We start from the raw sequence: 19,339 nt of genomic DNA, 5'->3' as shown, positions 1-19,339 counted from the left end.
TTTCATCCGTGTGTGTCAGCATCTCATGTTTTATCAGCTTACTAGTAGAAAATAAATTCCATGTATATTGTTTTCCTTCAATATAACTGAGAATTGTATAGTTTGGTTCCATGTTTATCTTCTGCTATGTGCTGCTGCATGTGATTTATCTTATCCTTTTTATTAGAGAGCAAAATCTCCCCTGAACAGCCAACAACTGTCCTCACTGACCTGGTTCATTACTTTATCATAACATTTTTAAAAATGATCATCTGTCGGTAGCAAACATCTGCATGAACCGATATCATTAAGACCATGAGAAAAATGATGAGATGACATGAGTTTAAAGTTCACTGTGGAGTATTTTAATATTCTGAGAGCATGAGCAAAAAACCTTTTCATCTTACAAAACACTCCTCTTAAAAATCAGTCCAAACAATACATTAAAATGAAACAAAACAACAGTTAATGAATGAAAAAGAAGAATGAAAAATCCATAGACGCAGATACGTAACATCTTCCGTAGCTTCACATTTTAACCATCATCACACTTCTGTTAGACTCCTTGGATTTTATTAGCTGTGAGAGAGAAAGACAGACAGCATTTAGTCGGTGCAAATAACATGATTTAGATGATGACATTACTGAAATCATGGCTTTTATTTGATTACATCTTTTTAAAATGTCTTACTGGGTGAACCCCCGTCATACATTAGTTAATTCTTTTATGCAGGAGATACTGAAATCTGAATCTTCTGCTCACCTGCTCTGCATTTTTGTCCACTTCAGGGCGTGTCTCGGAGGCACAGAGGTGGTCGGGTGGTAGAAGGTACATCCAGGTCGTTTACACTGTCCCGCAAAGCGACAAGGCTGTAGATCAGAGATAACAAGATTTAGAGAGTCGGACTGCACCTTAGGGCTAGTGCAAAATGTCCTGACTGGAATGCATGAGTGCAAATAAATTAACAACTTTCATATAAAAGCAATTCATGAGAGCTCCACATCCACACTTTAAAAATATCTTACCTTGGGATGATAAAACGGACAGTCCATCTTCTTGCACTCTGGGAAGAAGCGGCACTCACCAGTGGTTTGCACTGGCTGCACTGCTGGAAACACAAAGAGTCAAGTTAGCATCCATAAGTAACACAATGACAGAGTGTATGACTATTTTGGTCATGGGTTTCATACACTTACTGTAATAAAACTTCTAAAAGAAAAAAATCATATCAGATGGGGGACCCTCATACAAAATCTTATCAAATGGGGAATCCGTGGTCTAAATTGTGTCAATTTAGGGGTCCTTGACATGAAAACGTTTGGGAACCACTGGTTTAAACTGTCCAAACTGTTGTAGGCAGAGAGAGTCTGAATGACAGATGTACTGTAATGAGAGAGTACCTGGCCTGGGTGGAGGAGCAGCTGTGCTTCTTCGGCTGACATGAGTGAAGGGACAGTCTGGCTTGGTGCACCTGGCGTCGTATTTACAATTAGGATGCACAAAAAGGCATTTCTCCCCAAACTTGCAAGTGGGAAAAGTCCTTCAGAAAAAAACATAGAATTCAAGATTTAGGAAGTCGCCAAGCGATTAAAAAAAAACAGACAACAGAAATACTCACTTGCACTGTGTTGTAGGGTGGTGGTACATGCACTCATCTCCACTTTTACAGACCGGCCAGAACTTGCAGCGCTCCATCGCCTTCTGTCTCTTTAAAGGGACGGCATCCTCTTCCTCTATCTCCATCACTTCATCTGTCAAAAGGAGGACAGAATGTAAAAAAAAACTTTACTGAAGCACTTTGTAACTGTGTTTATGAAATGTGCAATAAAAAATTAATTAAACTATTATTATTTGCACCTTCACATTCTGATGATGGGACTACTCCCTGTAGTCTTTGATGGACGCTGACTTTGGGCTCCCTGTTGCCGTGGACAATCGCCTCGGTGACCTTTGCGGGCGGTCTCACGTCATCCATCTCCATCTCACAGTCTGCGAGATTCCCCAGCGGGCTCGGCACCCCGTCTAATGTCACGATGAACTTGGGGCTGGCAGAGTCGCCCCTCTCCTTGCTGGTGTGAGGAAAGAAAAAGAGGAAATAAAACATGTGACAAATGCTCATGTAGAAATGTAGAAATCGCTGAGAGCATACTCTTATAATGTGTGTGTGTGTACCTGGCCTGGACAGTGCGTGGTACAGCAGACTGGACTTCCCCTTTGACCGGAGGACGCTGCTGGCTTTTGGCTGTAGATTCTCCCAGCTGCGGTCGACTCACTATGAAGGAGCGGGTATCAAATGGCTTTGCATCGCCTCCTGCAGCAGCCGCAGTGACCTCAACCCCTAGAGGTTCACATATAACACATCACTGAAGACAATCCACTTTTCTAAAGTTGCCCCATAAAAGGAAAATGTGCAAAAAAAGACTCACCATAGTCACTCTGCTCTCCTCTGTCATTTCTCTCTGCTAAGTCCAACTGGAGGCGTGAAGCTAAAGATCTCGCTGGAGCTGTGAGGAAAACAAAAGTAGAGTCATTAGTGGATTAAATACAGATTTTTTTTTATTTATATTAGTTTACCTCACTACATCACTGTAATTCTGGCTTTTGGGTGTCAGGGTGTTTAACCTCTTCAACTCCTTGAGGGAATTGGCACTCTCGGCCGACTTTACTGTCTTTCAAAGGTCGTAGCAGGCTCAGTTTTAGAATTTGACACACAGTGCTGAGCATCTCAAATTAATCTTCAGGTTTCCACCTTTCACATGATGTACACCACTTCTATGTGACATATACTGCTGACATGCTATCTCTGCCTAAAGACCCCATAACCCCCCCTAAAAAAAAGAATGGTGTATGGTTAAAGAGGGGTGGACTGGAAGAGGTTTAAGCAGTGCTCAGCAAAAGGCAACTCAATATGCTGCAGTAATTCCATCCTTCACACACCAGGTCTAGAGGGAGGTAGCTCTGCGGAGGTGTAGGCCTGATTCCTGGGGGTCAGGCTGTGGAGGTGCTCCTGGACCAGCTGGATGGCTGCAGTCATCTCTTCGCTGCTGGCCACGCGAGTACGAGGCGCCACAGGAACAGTCTGCCTCTGAGGTACTGGGGGGGGGTGGAAGAGAGAGAGATCAATGTGAGAAAGGGATAACGGAAACTACTGAGATTCATGACCTGCAGTTAATTAACGGAACGCTCATGGTAATAGTGCGTTAAAACATACTTGTGGGGTAGGCCGTAGTTTTGGTGATCGAGTCCTGAGCCTCAGAGATGGCCTTCAGTATCAGATTCCTGTTGGCTTGCTTGCCTGGAGGGAGAGTGGGCCTGAAAGAACGGAGTATTGTTAAAGCTCAGCTGTCTGATAATTTAAGAGAAGTCAGTGCTGGATTGTCTTGTTGCTCTTTTTTAGAGGCAGTGAAAATATGATAACTAATGCAGAGTAAAATATGGCTTCCAACTGAATACAAATACCTAGAACAAATCACATTAGCTACATGATTTTGGTTATTAACAGTGAATTACAATCCCTCTGTTTTGATAATGTATACAATATAATGTTAGTAAAAATATCATATGATGTGTTGACACTGACTTGCGTTCTGGTTTGGAGGGTAGGGACACTCTACTGGACATGCCTCTGCCTCCATAGCCTGCATAGCCTGCATCCTCCTCCTCCACATCATCGCTGTCTTCATCTGCCGCTCGGTTCACTCGCACCACTGAACTCGCCACCGGTGCCTTTCGCTTCCGTGACAACTCATCCTGCTGAACAAAAGACGGCAGATCGTTATCATTACGGATCTTTACCATACACCTGTCTGACACTTTGTCAACAGAAAAGAGGCTCTCGTCGAATCCCAGTACCTTACTGGATCCGGTTCTGGGGGTTCTGCTGCTTCTGCTGCTGTCCTGCTGCCTGGAGTGAGAGGATCCTTCTGAGGGTCGACACGTGTCCGCAGAGCTCATCGATGAGAACTTGCTCTGACCCGGCCTGTAGATTTCAGCCGTGGGTCTACTCGCTGCGCCGCGTGTTCGACCGTGGTTGGTGCCTATTTCTACAGGATCCTCAGCCATGAGGTCATCGTCCATCTCCGGTTTGATGTCAATAACGGCCTCTAAGGGGAGCGGCTCCATGAGGGGCTTAACGGTGGAGGTGAGTCGAGAGGAACTCTTCTCCAGGCTGCCTCTCCTGGTAACAAACAGACGTATAAAAGGCTCTGTCATGTGTGCTGTTTAAGACGATGAAACATGAGGACAAAGAAATGATTCTAGCTTTGCATTAGGCACCTGCTTTCATGAGCAGAGCTGGACACGCGTGCTTCAGTCCTATCAGAGCGTGAGCTGGACACCGTCAGCAGCTTCAACTCCTCCGCTCTGCTGTCCTCGCTTACGGATGACCGGCTCTTCCCAGCCACGGTACCACCGTCAGACTGGAGCTGTTGTCTACTGAGCGATGCAGGCTCTGTAACAACCATGTAGGCAAATGGAGGAAGAAAACATGAGCTTGTGTGACACACTAAAACTACAGGCGATGTGCTTTCAGTACAGTTATCACTTCAGCTGGTTAATAAGTGCAGAAAATTACTTACCGACTGCAACAGATCTTAACTTCTCGAGGACTCCTTGTAGCCTAAAATCAAGACATAAAACATGTTATGACCAGAATAAGGATCAGGATCAATAAGTTGATGCCTCAGTGTTCTACTGAACCATTCAGGAGGTCTTTTGTTCCAGCAGCGGTCAGATTTTTATGAACATTCTTAGATATGGTCTAGATCCATGGTACCTCTCAGCTGTTGATTATGTCTCAAAGGGCTTCTTATGATGTTATTTATTTATTGGTGTATTGTAAATACTGTGTTTGTTGTTGTCTGACTTGGTGGCAATCGAATTTCCCCACGGGGATCAATAAAGATGTCTATCTATCTGTCTGTCTATCTATCTAACTGCTGCATGTTAATGTGAAATTTAAATTAGACCTGAAATTGACACTTTTTGTGCTCCGTTTTCATCGTACCATTCTGTGAATTTACTAGTGTTGTTTCCGAGGAAAAGGGAGAGATCGTCAGCCATCTGTTGGGAGGTTTTCTTGTTTGCTACCATCACCATGATATAGTCAGGAAGCTCTTCATCTAAATTGGGTAAAGAGAGGAAACACAAGTTACTGCATGTAATGTGAGATTGGAGTATCAAACAGCTGTTACAAGATCGACATTTTATCACTTACCGATATATGCACCGAGCTCTTGAAGCTTGCCTTTGATAGCAGCCTGCAACAGACCAAAAGTACAGTTATGTTAGGCAAGGCAAGCTTTATTTGTATAGCACATTTCAGCAACAGGGCAATTCAAAGTGCTTTACATAAACATTCAAGAACATTGCGACAAAGTGCAAAAGAACATTAAGACATGATTAAAACAGTTATAAAAACATTAAGGATTAGAAAGTAAAAACAAGCTAAAAATAAAAGCTAGGATAGAAGCTAAAATAGAGTATAACACACAAGAGTAAAAGCTGTAGTGCAGTATAAGATCATTATCTGGTTTAATAAAAGGCAGCAGCAAAGTTTTAAGCTTTGATTTAAAAGAAGTGTTGGAGTTGGTCCTGCAGGTTTCTGGGAGCTTGTTCCAGATATTTGGTGCATAAAAACTGAACTTCTTCTGCATGTTTAGGTCTGACTCTGGGGACACTAAGCAGACCTGATCCAGATGACCTGAGAGGTCTGGATGGTTCATAACATAGCAGAAGATCAGACATGTATTTTTTGGCCCTAAACCATTTAGTGCTTTGTAAACCAGCAGGAGTATTTTGAAAAAGATAGATAGATAGAAACTTTATTGATCCCGAGGGAAATTCAAGTTTCCAGCATCACAGATCCATAATGCAAAACATGTTAGTAAAAAGGCAGTAAAAAAGTTAGTAGTGCAAAGTACAAAAAAAATATACCAGATATAAAAATACAAGGAGATGAAGAAAACTGTTAAAACTGAATATAGTGCAGGGTACCATCTGTGATACACAACTATTAAAAAAGTGAATATAGTGCAGAAGAGACTGTTAAAAATGAGTATAGTGACTCCAGTAGCTTAGTCTAAAGTGCACTGTGTGCATTATTATTAATTAACTCAATTCTCTGAGAGACAGGGAGCCAGTATAGAGACCTCAGATTGACTGATATGATCCACTTGCTTGGTCTTAGTGAGGACTCTAGCAGCAGCAGGTTGTGAATCAGCTGTCTGATCCATCAGATAGATGGTTATTATGTAGCTACACATGTTGTGGACAGCATGTTGGCTGCTCTGATATCATTCACATGCAAAATTACAGTCTCTTATCATTACTACAGCATATTCCCTAAAACAAAAAGCTGCTAACACGTGTGTAAACCTGCCTGTTTGGGTTTATTATCAACCGATGAAGCAAACAACTTCTCCGGCCTTGAAGACAACAACCTTGTTCCCATCTGGCTGACTGACGCTAACATCGTGTTATGCTACACTAACCTAAACCGAGGCTTTTAGGGTCGTTTATATAGCTCTTATTCAGCGCATAATGTTACTCACTCTTATCTTCTTGCTGATCTCTGCGCCGATCTCCATGTTTATCGTTTTATTCAAGTAAATAAGTTATAAAAAGAAGCGACTGTTTCTCTCTCCAGCTTCACCGCTAGCAGCTAACCAACAGGGACTACTGTGACGTGTGATCACGTGGTTGAAGAAGGGAGCCGAACAGGGACAAATAGTCAAGGATAAAGCGTTTGACTTTTTTATTTTTTATTTCTTCTCTCAATTTGTAAATTAATATTTCAATCAGTAGAATAAGCTCATGCACAGTGTCAGCAATACAAACTTACATCAAATTCACACAATATAAAAATATATATATAATAGCCTCAGGCTGCAATCAAAAAAGGAATCAAATCACAAACACCACAAACGACAAGTACATCAGCAATTGATTGATTGATTATTGCTATTTTATTATAGTCTAGTTTTTACTTAACATTGTTTTACTACTACTACTATTGTTATAGCTTTTAATTATATTTTCTTACATTTTTATCATTTGATTGACTGGTGTGCATTGGTGTCAAATTATCATACTCATTTTTAAGATGTTGAATTGTTTGGTCGTTTCCACAGTTCACACTTGTTCTGTCTTATTTTCAGTTTGTCAGTCCTTTGTGAAGCACTTTGAAATGCAATAACCTGTATGAAAGGTGCTATACAAATTAAGTTTGATTGGTTGATTGATAAAAATATCCCAAAAATGAGACTATATAATATATGTGCAACAAAATGCAATAGATAAAAGAAAACTTGATGGGAGATGCAAAATAAGTGATTTTTTTTCCTCAACAAGTCGAGTTAAAATAGGGGAGGTGGGGGTGAGAAGCAACCAGTCTACAATATTGTAAATCTTTTGCCTCTGTTTTTCTCCCTACATACAAATCAGGCGTCAGTAACAAGATAGTATGCATGAAGGTGATATTTTGTGTCTGATTTGTATGTGAATGATCAACAGCTTCTGACTTTTTCAAGAGTTTTCTCTGGATTTTCACTACACTAATGAGGAAATAATCTGTGATAATTACGGTAAAACAAAGACATATAGGTAAGATTAGGCAATAATCTTTTTTTCGTCTTGGTTGTTGTACTGTGCAGTGATAATATCATGTCTTCATGGGCAGAAAGGAAGCAAACATAAAGGCTATTTCATCCCTGAGTGCTGTATCCACAAGATGGTGCAAGAGACCATTAAGAACACCCCACTGTGAGGACATGTCATATTCCCTAAAGGATGACTTACTTATAAACAATGATCAAATCTGATTCAGAAACCTAAATATGGAATCACTGACAGACCATTCACATAGGGAATTTAACCATAGACAGATTGGTAAGCAAAATACAGGATTATGGTTTTAATATAAGATAAGATAAGATAAGATAAGATAAGATAAGATATTCCTATATTAGTCTTAATTCTGTTAAACTGACATAATCATAGACATTGTACCTCATTTTATACAATCTAAAGGCATTCTGGGGTGCAAGTGCAAGAAATTTGTGTTGCAAGTTAAGAAAAAGTATATGAAACAACCTTTGTTAAATCACTTACAGTATGTCAGTGTTAGAGTTTAAATTTACTTTCATTTAAAATAACGTTAAAATGCTGTATTTTACAGCACATGTCTTTCGCTTTCTAGTGTCCATAGCTGCATGTTTTCCCTCAGATATTATTTCCTGTTTTGCAGCCCCTCAATGCCAAACAACAATGACGGGAAGGATCTTGCTCGCCGTCTAGACGAGCGTCGAACACACTCTCAGCCACTGCCGTCTGCTCCGTCTCTCTGTCTGCTTTGTTCACACTGTCTGTGTTAATCAGCGCTGATGCACAAATTATTTAATGTGTTGAAACATCAACTTTCTCCACAATCACGTCGTGCCTCAGTTATATAAGAACAACGATGAGTGTGGATCATTCTGTGTGGTCTCAAGTTTTGTCAACCTTTTCCAGTCTGGCTTCAGAGGTTCAAGTCAAACTAATGCAGCATCAGTTCCCTTGAGAAATGACAGAACAGGGTTATTCATGCATTTAAACGTGTTTATTGGTCCCACAGGTACAGCATATATCCACATGGGACCAAAACCTTCAGGTCATGTGTTCTTATAAATCACCAAGAAACCATGCACTCATACTTGAGCCTAATGGCCACTTAAATAATATGTCATACACACCGCAATTCGCTGTTACCATTTATCTTGAGGGGGAAGCAGGAGCAGAGTAGTTTCTGTTTTCAAAGGGATTGAAAGAGAACCTTGAATGGCCCCGATAGAAACCCAGCAGCATGGCAGAAACAAATACCACTCAGGGCAGAGGGGTGCTCTACCTCACTGTTGTTCATTTCTCGAGTGCTTAATTGGATCAAGGCAGAGGCAGGACCTCTGCGGTGACCCCTGTAACAATAGTATTGCAACAACATCCATCAGCAGAGCCAAAACAGCCCCTTTTTTTTTTACTGTACTGTACCATCACACGCAGCCAGTCTGCCCTGCTGCTGCATGTTCTGAGGCACAGTGCTGGTGTATTTTTATCATCCAATGTGTACGCTCTCTTGTTCAACATTTCTGTGTTGGTGTGGTGCAGCGCACACCAGGTGCATGATCATTATACAGGCCACAAATATTATACATTATCATCACATCACATGACCTTACCGTACTAACTATTTCTTGCCAAAAAACAAATTAGGTGCAGCGAGTGTTGGCAGATTCCCGGAGTTCACCTCGTCGTCACTGTGAGATTGTCATGTTTGCTACCGTCGTGCCCGTAGGGAAGCTTCAGCTCACCGATGGTATTTTGCAACCCGTGCTGCACAGAAGTGCTGGATAATCTGGATAACTCCCCGTAAAACCCATCGGTTTTCATTTTTTACATCACTGTAGAAGATACAGCGTGTTAATTAGTGATCTTATTAGCGTGTTATCAGTCTTCTTATCATCTTTGAAAGAAAGCGAATACGTGTATTTCTTCACATGTTTAACTATTCCTTTAACATGTGCCAAGAAGAAGGCACCCTTTGGCGTCTGTATGAGACGCACCGGGCTTTCAAGTAACTACAATATGTAAACCCATCCGCGTCAATAAAGTGGTCGGGGAGTGTGGTGACGTAGTTGAAAGAAAGAGTGAAAAAAAAACCACATAAGGTGGGTGGGAGGAGAGGTTATAGAGGAGTGTCATAGTTTGACACGCTGGGCTACCCAGTGCGTTACAAAGTGACGCCAAAGGGTCCTGACAAAGCGTCAGAATGTGACAAGTTGCCATGAGAATGTGTTGGTCATTCCTACCTATATCATAGTAAGACAGAAGAAATTACAATTATCTTGTGAAAATATAAAGAATACTTTAAAGGAGCAGTGTGTAGGATGTGGTGGTATCTAGCAGCGAGGTTGCAGATTGCAACCAACTGAAGCTTCTCCGTGTTCCAAGCGTGTAGGAGAACTACGGTGGCTGACGCGAAAACGCAAATGGCTCTCTCTAGATGTTGTAAGAGTATATAGAGTGTTTAGAGTTTGTGTGTACGAGGGATGTGAGTGGTGAAGCAAGAGAGAGAGAAAGCGGCGGCGATAGGAGCGTTACCGATTTCGGCCTAAGCAGGGATAGTTAACAGTGTTTGGTTTGTCTGTTCTGGGCTACTGTAGAAACATGGCGGTGCGACATGGCGGACTCCGTGGAGACAGGACCCGCTCCCTATGTAGACATGAAGGGCTCATTATAAGCTACCGAAAACACAATGACTCGTACCTTATCAGGTGATTATACACTAAAGAAAACATACTTATTAATATTCTTTTTATGTCAATAGATCCCCTTAAATGCTACACATTATTCATTTCATTGAATGTAATAAAGTTGAATGATTATCTGTTGAAGCGATGAAAATTGGCAGATCTGTTCCATCTGGATGATGGTGTGACACTTCACAATAGTAAACTTAATCTGGATGCACTGATATGTGACCGCTTCAAAGACCATTTTTTATTTTGCTTTGTCATTCCTGGCAGCATATTATCTAAACTTTTTTTTTTTTTTTTTTTTCAGAAATAAGGGACTTTTCTCTGTACTTTTGCTTGATTCTTTTGTTATTCCAGGTGACCTTTATACTGCATTTGCATGGAAATTTTGCAAACATACACCAGTAACATCACAAGATAAGATTGCAGTGTGAAAAACACTTTTACAGTAATGCAACTGCATTCAGACACCATCTGTACTGCACGAATGTAACCACAAATCTGCTATAGCACGCCTGGCATTCACCCCTAGGGCTGGTAATCTTTACTTCCCTATTCTTGGAAATGTTGCCATAAACTAAAAAACTTCAGTTGTGAATCTGCTGATAAACTTCTGTGAATTCTTCAACCGCATGTGCTGTGATGACTATAGTCCTCACCTCTTACTGACTCGCAGACGCAGTGAAGCGCTGCACTCTCGTTCCTCTGAAACCTCTTCACCATTAGGGAAAGTAATACTCTTTTCGTGTCACGTTACAGTTTAGATAAGTCAAGATCCTGCCTTGAGGCTGGAAAGAGGGAAAAGAAAAGATGGAAAGGTAGATTACAGGGGGGAAAAAAGCCTTCAACAAAGACGTGCACAGGAAGATAATTCATTGCACCTGCTCGGACAATGTCCAGAAACCTAATACAGGCTTTCCTGGACGAGATGACACCTGTATGAATGAAGCTGCCGCAGCTGGGTGTCACATTTTCATACTGCACACACAGAGAGGAAGACTTGCATGCATACAGAGTCACAGAGTGGAACAGCTGCTCAGATTTTGTGCGCAAACACTAAATAGTGAAACAGAGGTGGTGTCAGAAAAGTGCAGGTTTGCTGCAAAGGACAAAAACAACATGCAATCTGTGTTTCTTTGCAACAATATGATCTATTTTTTCTTGAAAATCTTGTATTGTGCATAAAGTTTTGACACATGCTAAAGGGTTAACCAGCTTTTGATTCACAACATTTACTCATTAGTCTGGCAAGGAATGTGAAGGCCCATTAAGATTTACAGCTGGTCTAATCACTGTTGCCAAACCTTACTGGAGGTTCAGCGGAGGGACTCGGTGGGTCACTGCAGCAGCAAGCCTGGATGAGTCAGGGTTACACAGCTGGCAACATTTTCAAATATCCATCTTTGTGTTGTGTAGGAGTGCGGGTCAAGGGGTCGAGCAGCATATTTAGAGAATTATACAACCTGGAAAGTGGTCTACATAACTCCACTCTAAAGGAACTTCTGCACTGCAGTCTGTAATATGTGAACTTCTGTTAGAGAGGTCTCATCAGTATGTAGGCTGTGCCATCACAACATCTACATGTATTATTAATTGGCCACCAGGAGAGCATGCAGCATTATTTGTAAGGACTGAATGTTTTTGCTTCTGTTTATGTAAACCTTCTTTCTATTTTGTTTACACACACCAACCACCCACACAGACTAGGTACTGTATGTTTTGGTAGCTTCTTCAAGAGATGTTCAGAACAAATGCACAATGGTTTTTTTTTACTATACTGTACCATTATGATCTGAATTGCAGAGAATAATCTGGATCATATGACGACATGTATCGAATGCAGGATTATGTGACTGATTCTAGAGAACACATAATCAAAGGAATAGTTTGACATTTTGGGAAATATGTGTATTTGCTTTGTTGTTTTGTTCACTCTCATGTCATGTGTGTTTAATTTGAAGCAGCAGTCAGCAGCTCGTTAGCTTAGCTTAGCTTAGCATAAAGACTGGAAGACTGGCTCTGTCCAAAGATAATGAACTCTTTAAACCTCTAAATCTCACTAATTGTCATGTTATATCTCCTTAATCTGTACAAAAACTAAAGTGTAAAGTTGTGTTAGCTTTGGACCATTAACTGTAGTGGACGTAGCCACTGTGACGTCACCCATTGGTTTGTGGACTGCCGTTTTGAAGCCTCGACTATCGACATCTTGGATTTTTGCAACCAGAAGTGACATGAGAGGGTGGAGCTAAGTACAACCAAATACAGAACGTAACCAAAATGTTACAATTAACTTTCATGAACTGAAAACACACAGTGAAAGTGTGTAAAATGAAAACACGGACAACTCCCAGATCAGACAACGTCGTGGTAGCAACCTGTCAATCACAAGGTAGCCATGCCCTAAAGCATACCCTGCTTTATGGTCTATTTGACTCTAAATGGGACCATAATTTACTAAATGAACATCATGCTGTATTGAAGAAGACTTGAAACTAGCGATTGAGACCATAAACTCATGTTTACAATGTTTACTGAGGTAATAAATCAAGTGAGAAGTAGGGTCATTTTCTCATAGACTTCTATACAATCTGACTTCTTCTTGCAACCAGAGGAGTCGCCCCCTGCTAACTTTTAGGAAGGATGCAAGTTTAAGGCACTTCTGCATTGCCTCACTTTTCAGACCCGGAGCTCACTGTCTTCAACGTGACACTTGCTGAATCCTTTCATTGGCAACCAAACAGAGGAACGTCTGCACTTTGTCAATTGTCGGCATAGTGTACGGCACAATGTATGTAGTGTACAGTGTAGTTTTGTGGACTGCCATTTTTTAAAAATCTTGGTCGAGTGAATAAAAAAATTGCAGTCTTGGCATAATGTCGTGCAAGTGACGATTTTAGTGCCGATTCTCTCTGACCAATCAGTGGTCTGCAGTGTTTTAACAACACCTTCTGATATCGGCTCGAACCTCAACCAAGGTGGTACCAAAAAAAGTATCTGGTACTATTGACAACTTTTGCTTTTGGGAAACCAAAATAAAGCGAGTTGAGCTGAGCGGAAATGTGGCATTACGCCCACATGAAGGACTTTTCCCTGCACCAGGAAATATTCATTTAGACAGGTCGTGGGTGTGAAGTTTCTCACTCTAAGTGACTCAGTGTGAATACACAGAGACATTTCCGAAAACTTCCGAAACCACTGAGCAAGAATCGGTTACTACTAGTATTCTTTCATCAGTGAGAAGTAGGGTCATTTTCTGATAGACTTCTATACAATCAGACTTCTTTTTGCAACCAGAGGAGTCGCCCCCTGCTGGCTATTAGAAAGAATGCAAGTTTAAGGCACTTCTGCATTGGCTTCACTTTTCAGACCCGGAGGTTGCCCACTGGTTTTGACGGAGCCAGGGTATCTGTTCCCCCCTGTTTCCAGTCTTAATTCTAAGCTAAGCTAACTAGCTCCTAGCTAACTTTCAGCAAGAAAGCGAATAAGTGCATTTCCAAAAATGTTGAACTATTCCTTTAACATTTAAGCTAACTGGATGTTTACTGAGCAGGTTGTCAGTAATCAAGTAGCAAATATAGTCTTCTCATTTCCCCATTTTGTCCACACACGAAAATCTATGGTTTTCTTTTTATTGCTTGGCGCGTGTTGACGCTGCAAGCCCAATAAAAATGTGTTACAACACCAATTTTGAAGAGATGTGTAATGAATCAACACTTTTATTTGCAGAAGAAGATGCAAGCACGTATATAACCAATGAAAAGTACATCTGACAGAAAAGAATGCTTCAGAAAAGAACATGTACCATGCAACATCCAATGTAATTACATAGAATTAAAAATCAATAAAAAAGGTATGGACGAATCAGAATGCAAAGTCTGGGAGCACAACAATACAGAAAGCAAAACATCATGGACATCACTGACAGATATAAATGTAGCCTAGTGGTTATACAGTTAAAACCCACATCCAGTCTCATAAAAAGGAAACGATCAGGTGCATCTGTTATGTTTATATGGAAAAAACATGGTGTGATAATTCTGGTAATTTGAAGTAGACGTGTTAAAGAGACCTGCCAGGAAACCATACCACAATGTTACATATCATATCACATGTTCTACACTATCAGTTGTTTTGCGACTTGCAAACTGAAGATGCATACAAGTTAGGCCATAAAATTGACTATGAATCCTATGATAATGAAGTGTCATGTTGACAGCTGCACTATCAATGCAGTATGTCAAAGCTAAAGTACAAGATCCTTTCTGACTTTTATGTGTGGAAAAATCAGAGTCTCCTGGGTTAAAGCTGACCATGTGGTTTGCTCAGTTATTATTGCTTTTCTAAAATATGATAAAGTTGTTTAAAATTTGCTGCATGATGTGAATTTAAAATACTTTGTGACCCTCATATGTCTGAGGACAAGTACATACATTGCAAATATTACACATTTTGTGCAAAAGGCCCAGGCTGATCTCCTCTGATATGTCACAAAACGAAAAGTGTATTCACTTTCCACATGCTTTTCCCTCTGGAACATGACACCGGTCTCGACACCACAAGCCCGACTTGTGCACAGTTACTCGGTGCATTCGGTGAAGATACATTTGTCTGAATCAACGGCAGTGACAGGTTCAGTTTACGGCTACTCAAGACACTTCTCAGCTGAAGCCTGTTAAAAAACTCCACATCTTGGCACGCCTCAACGAGTCGTGTAACAACCTCCGCTGATTGCATTTGCAGCTGGTTGGCTTCAACAAGTGCATTTTCCCATTTGAATAGACAACACATGTGGAGTCTCTTTGTTTGCAAAGAGGTTCAACCTCTGATTTTTCTTTATACTGTAGCTTCCAATAACACTTTTATTAGTCATTGGTCCTGAGGCTCCTATATTTTCATAAAATCAAACAAAATAAGAGTCTCAAATAACACTTCAGAAGATATATTCCAATAACATCATCAAGTGTACTGTTTATTCAGTAAACATGAAGCCACAGGTTTTCTTTGACCTTCTTGAACAAAGTCTTTCTCTCCCCCTCCTGCTTTACGAAGCACATCACGTTCAGGCTATTTTAACTAATAATCTTCTTATAAAGAGAGAGATCCATTGTGGTGGATGTGGCGTGATTATGTGGTGAAGCACGCTGTGCGGCTGTTTGCCTTTAATTAGAGTATTAGCAGGATGCCGAGCCGTGCTTTTCATCAGAGGACCAAAGGAGGGAGAAGTTTCACAATGAGATCCCCTGCAGAGCTAGTTTATCACTAGTGTTGATAAGACTAATCTCCTCTGTGAATGTTGAGATATGATATTCAATGAACACCTTATAATAATTAACATGTTGCTTTTGAATATATTAGAAGACATTATTAAGCTGCAAGATAGATGATTATTTCTCAGTTCATGGTTAAGGGTATGGGGGCTAATGATTGTTGGCTTGTCTTCATCAAAGTTCAACATGATCCTTGTTTCTGCTTTGGCAAAAGATTCATTATTAATACTACAGTTTTTTGATCAGCAACTTCTGACACGTTTACTATTTCCTGTAATTCATGTTTTATTTTCAGCTGATCTTCATCATTGAGACCTGCAACACTGCATGGTTTGGCTCGACTCGACTTGACTCACTTTTGGATTTTCCACTGCAGATAGCACCCCCTCAGTGTAGGCGGGATTCTCAGATGATCGCCATAGCGACGCCATGTGAAACTGCCGTGACATCATCTGCAAACATGGACTGTGTATAAGAAGTTAACGTAGTCAACGTGAGGTCACCCACTGGTTTGTGGACTGCCGTTTTGAAGCCTCGAATTTGGCATTTTGGTCTTCACCATCTTGTTTTTTTGCAACCAAGAGAGTGACACGAGAGGGTGGAGCTAAATACAACTGAACACTGAATAAGAGATTTTTAGGCAACCAAAATGTTACAGACTTTAATACAATCTGACTTCCTTTTGCAACCACAGGAGTCGCCCCCTGCTAACTTTTAGGAAGAATGCAAGTTTAAGGCACTTCTGCATTGGCTTCACTTCTCAGACCCGGAGCTCACTGTCTTCAACGTGACACTCATTGAATCCTTTCATTGGCAACCAAACAGAGGAACGTCTGCACTTAGTCAGTTGTCGGCATAGTGTACAGCACAGTGTACGTAGTGTAGAGTGTAGTTTTGTGGACTCCCATTTAAAAAAAATCTTGGTCGAGTAAATAAAAAAATTTGCAGTCTTGGCATGATGTCCCGTGTCGTGCAAGTGACAGTTTTAGTGCCGATTCTCTCTGACCAATCAGTGGTCTGCAGTGTTTTAACTCCACCTTCTGGTATCGGCTCGAACCTCAACAAAGGTGGTACCAAAAAAAGTATCTGGTACTGTTCACAACTTTTGCTTTTGGGAAACCAAAATAAAGCGAGTTGAGCTGAGTGGAAATGTGGCATTACGCCCACATGAAGGACTTTTCCCTGCACCAGGAAATATTCATTTAGACAGGTTGTGGGTGTGAAGTTTCTCACTGTAAGTGACTCAGTGTGAATACACTGAGACATTTCCTAAAACTTCCAAAACCACTGAGCAAGAATCTCAGCAAGAATTTCTACGTGGTTTATGTCTCGCTCTACATGCCAAAATAATACAACCTTTATATTATACTTTAACAATGTGCTTTATTACCATGTTACCATGAAGTCAGACTGCTTAGTCACAGTGACCATTTTAAAAAGGAAAGGGTGTGAGTGCTCTGTAAAGCTGACTGATTACAAAACTCAGTGTCTACGAGGATGACAAGACAGTCATTACAGCAATTATCTTTATCATAAAAGTAATTACAGGTCCGGACTTTCCACCATCTAATGCCTGGCAGATGGATTTAAGCTGATCAGGAATCCCACAGATGTCCTGGACTGTCCAAACAGCATGTTTCTCAAAATGGTAATTTTGTGGTCATGGCCTCCGGGTTTGACCTTTGACCTTGTCCTCTCAACTCATCTATCAGCACCACCATTTACACAGCTCCACACCTGCACTGCCACTAACCTCCTACTATGCCTCTCTGTTAGTAAAAGTAGGAGTAGGAACATGGTGATTAACTTCTTTGTAATGTTTTTTAAAATAGATTTAATGCTTTCTTGTTACATTCTATCCTCACAGTATAACTCCCCATCGCACAAAGAGCAGCTGGTTAAAAGAGCAAATTAAACTCTGGAGGGTAAAACTAAAAAAAAAAAACTTTAGATATAACTTTTCAGTCTCTCATTTAAGGCTGTCTTTCAGCACTTTCATTGCCCTCGTACCCCCAAAGGCCTGTAGCTATAATTATCTACGCAGTGCGCTGTGAATGGGGGGCAGCCTTAGGTTTCCAGATTAATTACCTTTGCGTGAACTTCACTGCTGGCGTTACTGCATGAATAAAGCTGTCGGACACACTACACCTGACGGCTGGGAGAGGGGAGGCTAACGCTGACTTATCTCAGAGGGTTAGACAAGCCATGGGAGATTATGGGTGCTAAATGATGAGGAACAGAGTCTGATGACAAAGAAGGTTTTCTTTTTCTGCACGTTACATTGTCACATAGAAAAAATAGGGAGAGTTGATTTAATAACTTGCTGTTTAGTTGGATTTCTAAAATGATTAAATTACATTACATGATCACTATGAACAGCAGAAATTGCGGTTTCACAGGAAATTTTCTTTTTTATGCAGCCAAATGAACAGACACAATCTGTCAGGGCTTTAAATGATATCAGCTCTTTGCTCTGGGTCCCTTCTATTTTTGGTGACACATTTTCAAAAGAATTATTCTTTGACATTTTCTCTAATCTTGTTACAAAGGTCACTTCGAGACATCTCGATCTGACCCTTATTCACTTTGTCCTGGTCTAGTGATCTGAAAGAAATTCCCCGGGGACAGTCCAGGAATTTTCTTCAGTTTAATCAATTTTAAGGGACTTCTGCGGGGAATTCCTTCATTAGCTTGTCACAAGTAATCCGTACATAAATCAGGGCTATTAAAGGTAATATTTTTTTGAAGTAATTTCTTTTTCTTAAAGGGCCAGTGTATAACATTTAGAGAGTGCCATTCGCGTTTTTGCGTCACCCACAATAGTTCTCCTATACATGCTTGGCACACGAGAGAAGTTTCAGTTGGTTGCAATCTGCAACCCAACTGCTAGATACCGCCAAATCCTACACACTGGCCCTTTAAAGAGGACCTATTATGCTTTTTTGCTTTTTTTCCCTTTCCTTTGCATTATAGTTTTTTGTGCATGTAAAAGGTCTGCAAAGTCAACGCCAAAGGGAGTTACTCTCCCCAACAGAAACACTGCTCCTGAACTGTCTGAAACACCTTGATTGAAGTCCCGCCTTTTCTTCCATAACTTGGTGATGTCACCAAGTAACACATTTGCATAATAATCCGAAGAGTTTGGTTCGGTTGACCAATCACAACAGAGTGGGTCAGCTGACCAATCAGAGCAGAGTAGGTTTTTCAGGAGCTCAAACAGAGCGTTTCAGACAAAGGGTGAAAAGAGTTTCTGCAGCACAGCTGGTATGAGAAAAGTAAAGCGTTTAGTTGAAACCCAAAATTCAAGTATGTACCTGAAAATAAGCATAATAAGTCCTCTCTAAGTGATATTATTCACTGGTTTCGGTGTCAAAGTATGAACATTTATAGTTGAGGCCACGAGTCTTAAAATTGGAAATCTCCCAGCCAGCTGTCATGATATTTGTGAAACTCATAATGTGAAAAAAAAATATGTCAAGAAGATGCACTTTAAAGTGGCTATGATCGACATCTTTTATAATAATGTTTCAAATGGCAATGTGAAAACAGTGTAGTGTGAAAGAGGTCGCTCATACTGTAGTGATCAACCTACAGATATTTTCACGCAAATCTGCAGCTCAGAGCTTTATAACGAGTTTCAGCTCATTGTTTAGCTGCCCGGCCCACACCTTTACTGTTTTGTTTCACTCTCACTGCTCTCATAGCGGCTCTAAAAACCCACCGTACACTACCTGTTCAGCACAGACACAGACACAGTTAGCAATAATGGAGCATTTAGCAGCTAAAGAGCCATTTATTTCCCA

General features: G+C 40.8%; 1 protein-coding gene across 3 annotated transcripts; it reads right to left on the bottom strand.

The window, feature by feature from the left end:
- Nucleotides 1-321: 321 nt before the first annotated feature.
- zc3h14 (zinc finger CCCH-type containing 14) lies at nt 322-6,680 on the bottom strand. Of its 3 annotated transcripts, none has more exons than XM_074615530.1 (17): nt 6,532-6,680; nt 5,196-5,238; nt 4,986-5,100; nt 4,558-4,598; nt 4,256-4,430; nt 3,833-4,157; nt 3,561-3,733; nt 3,192-3,292; nt 2,918-3,073; nt 2,407-2,484; nt 2,153-2,318; nt 1,838-2,049; nt 1,599-1,731; nt 1,381-1,520; nt 1,006-1,088; nt 743-849; nt 322-558 (listed from the first exon to the last, which is right to left on the bottom strand). In XM_074615530.1, exons 1-17 carry the CDS (start codon nt 6,565-6,567, stop codon nt 555-557), a joined length of 2,088 nt encoding a protein of 695 aa, XP_074471631.1. In that variant the 5' UTR covers nt 6,568-6,680; the 3' UTR covers nt 322-554. The 3 variants fall into 3 exon arrangements, with proteins under 3 accessions (XP_074471631.1, XP_074471633.1, XP_074471632.1); XM_074615532.1 differs by having other exon boundaries at nt 1,006-1,085; XM_074615531.1 differs by having other exon boundaries at nt 3,561-3,730.
- Nucleotides 6,681-19,339: the final 12,659 nt, after the last annotated feature.

Source organism: Sebastes fasciatus, chromosome 18 (genome assembly GCF_043250625.1).
Source record: "Sebastes fasciatus isolate fSebFas1 chromosome 18, fSebFas1.pri, whole genome shotgun sequence".
Classification (NCBI taxonomy): Eukaryota; Metazoa; Chordata; class Actinopteri; order Perciformes; family Sebastidae; genus Sebastes; species Sebastes fasciatus.
The sequence above is the reverse complement of the archived record's forward strand: the minus strand, read 5'-3'. Positions and strand labels throughout refer to the sequence as shown.

Excerpts from the sequence above, each read along its gene's own strand:
- zc3h14 (XM_074615530.1), bottom strand. The coding sequence starts at position 6,567 with ATGGAGATCGGCGCAGAGATCAGCAAGAAGATAAGA. Across the intron at positions 5,101-5,195 it reads AGAGCTCGGTGCATATATCG|ATGAAGAGCTTCCTGACTAT; the intron begins GTAAGTGATAAA and ends TACCCAATTTAG. Across the intron at positions 4,431-4,557 it reads GTTAAGATCTGTTGCAGTCG|AGCCTGCATCGCTCAGTAGA; the intron begins GTAAGTAATTTT and ends TGGTTGTTACAG.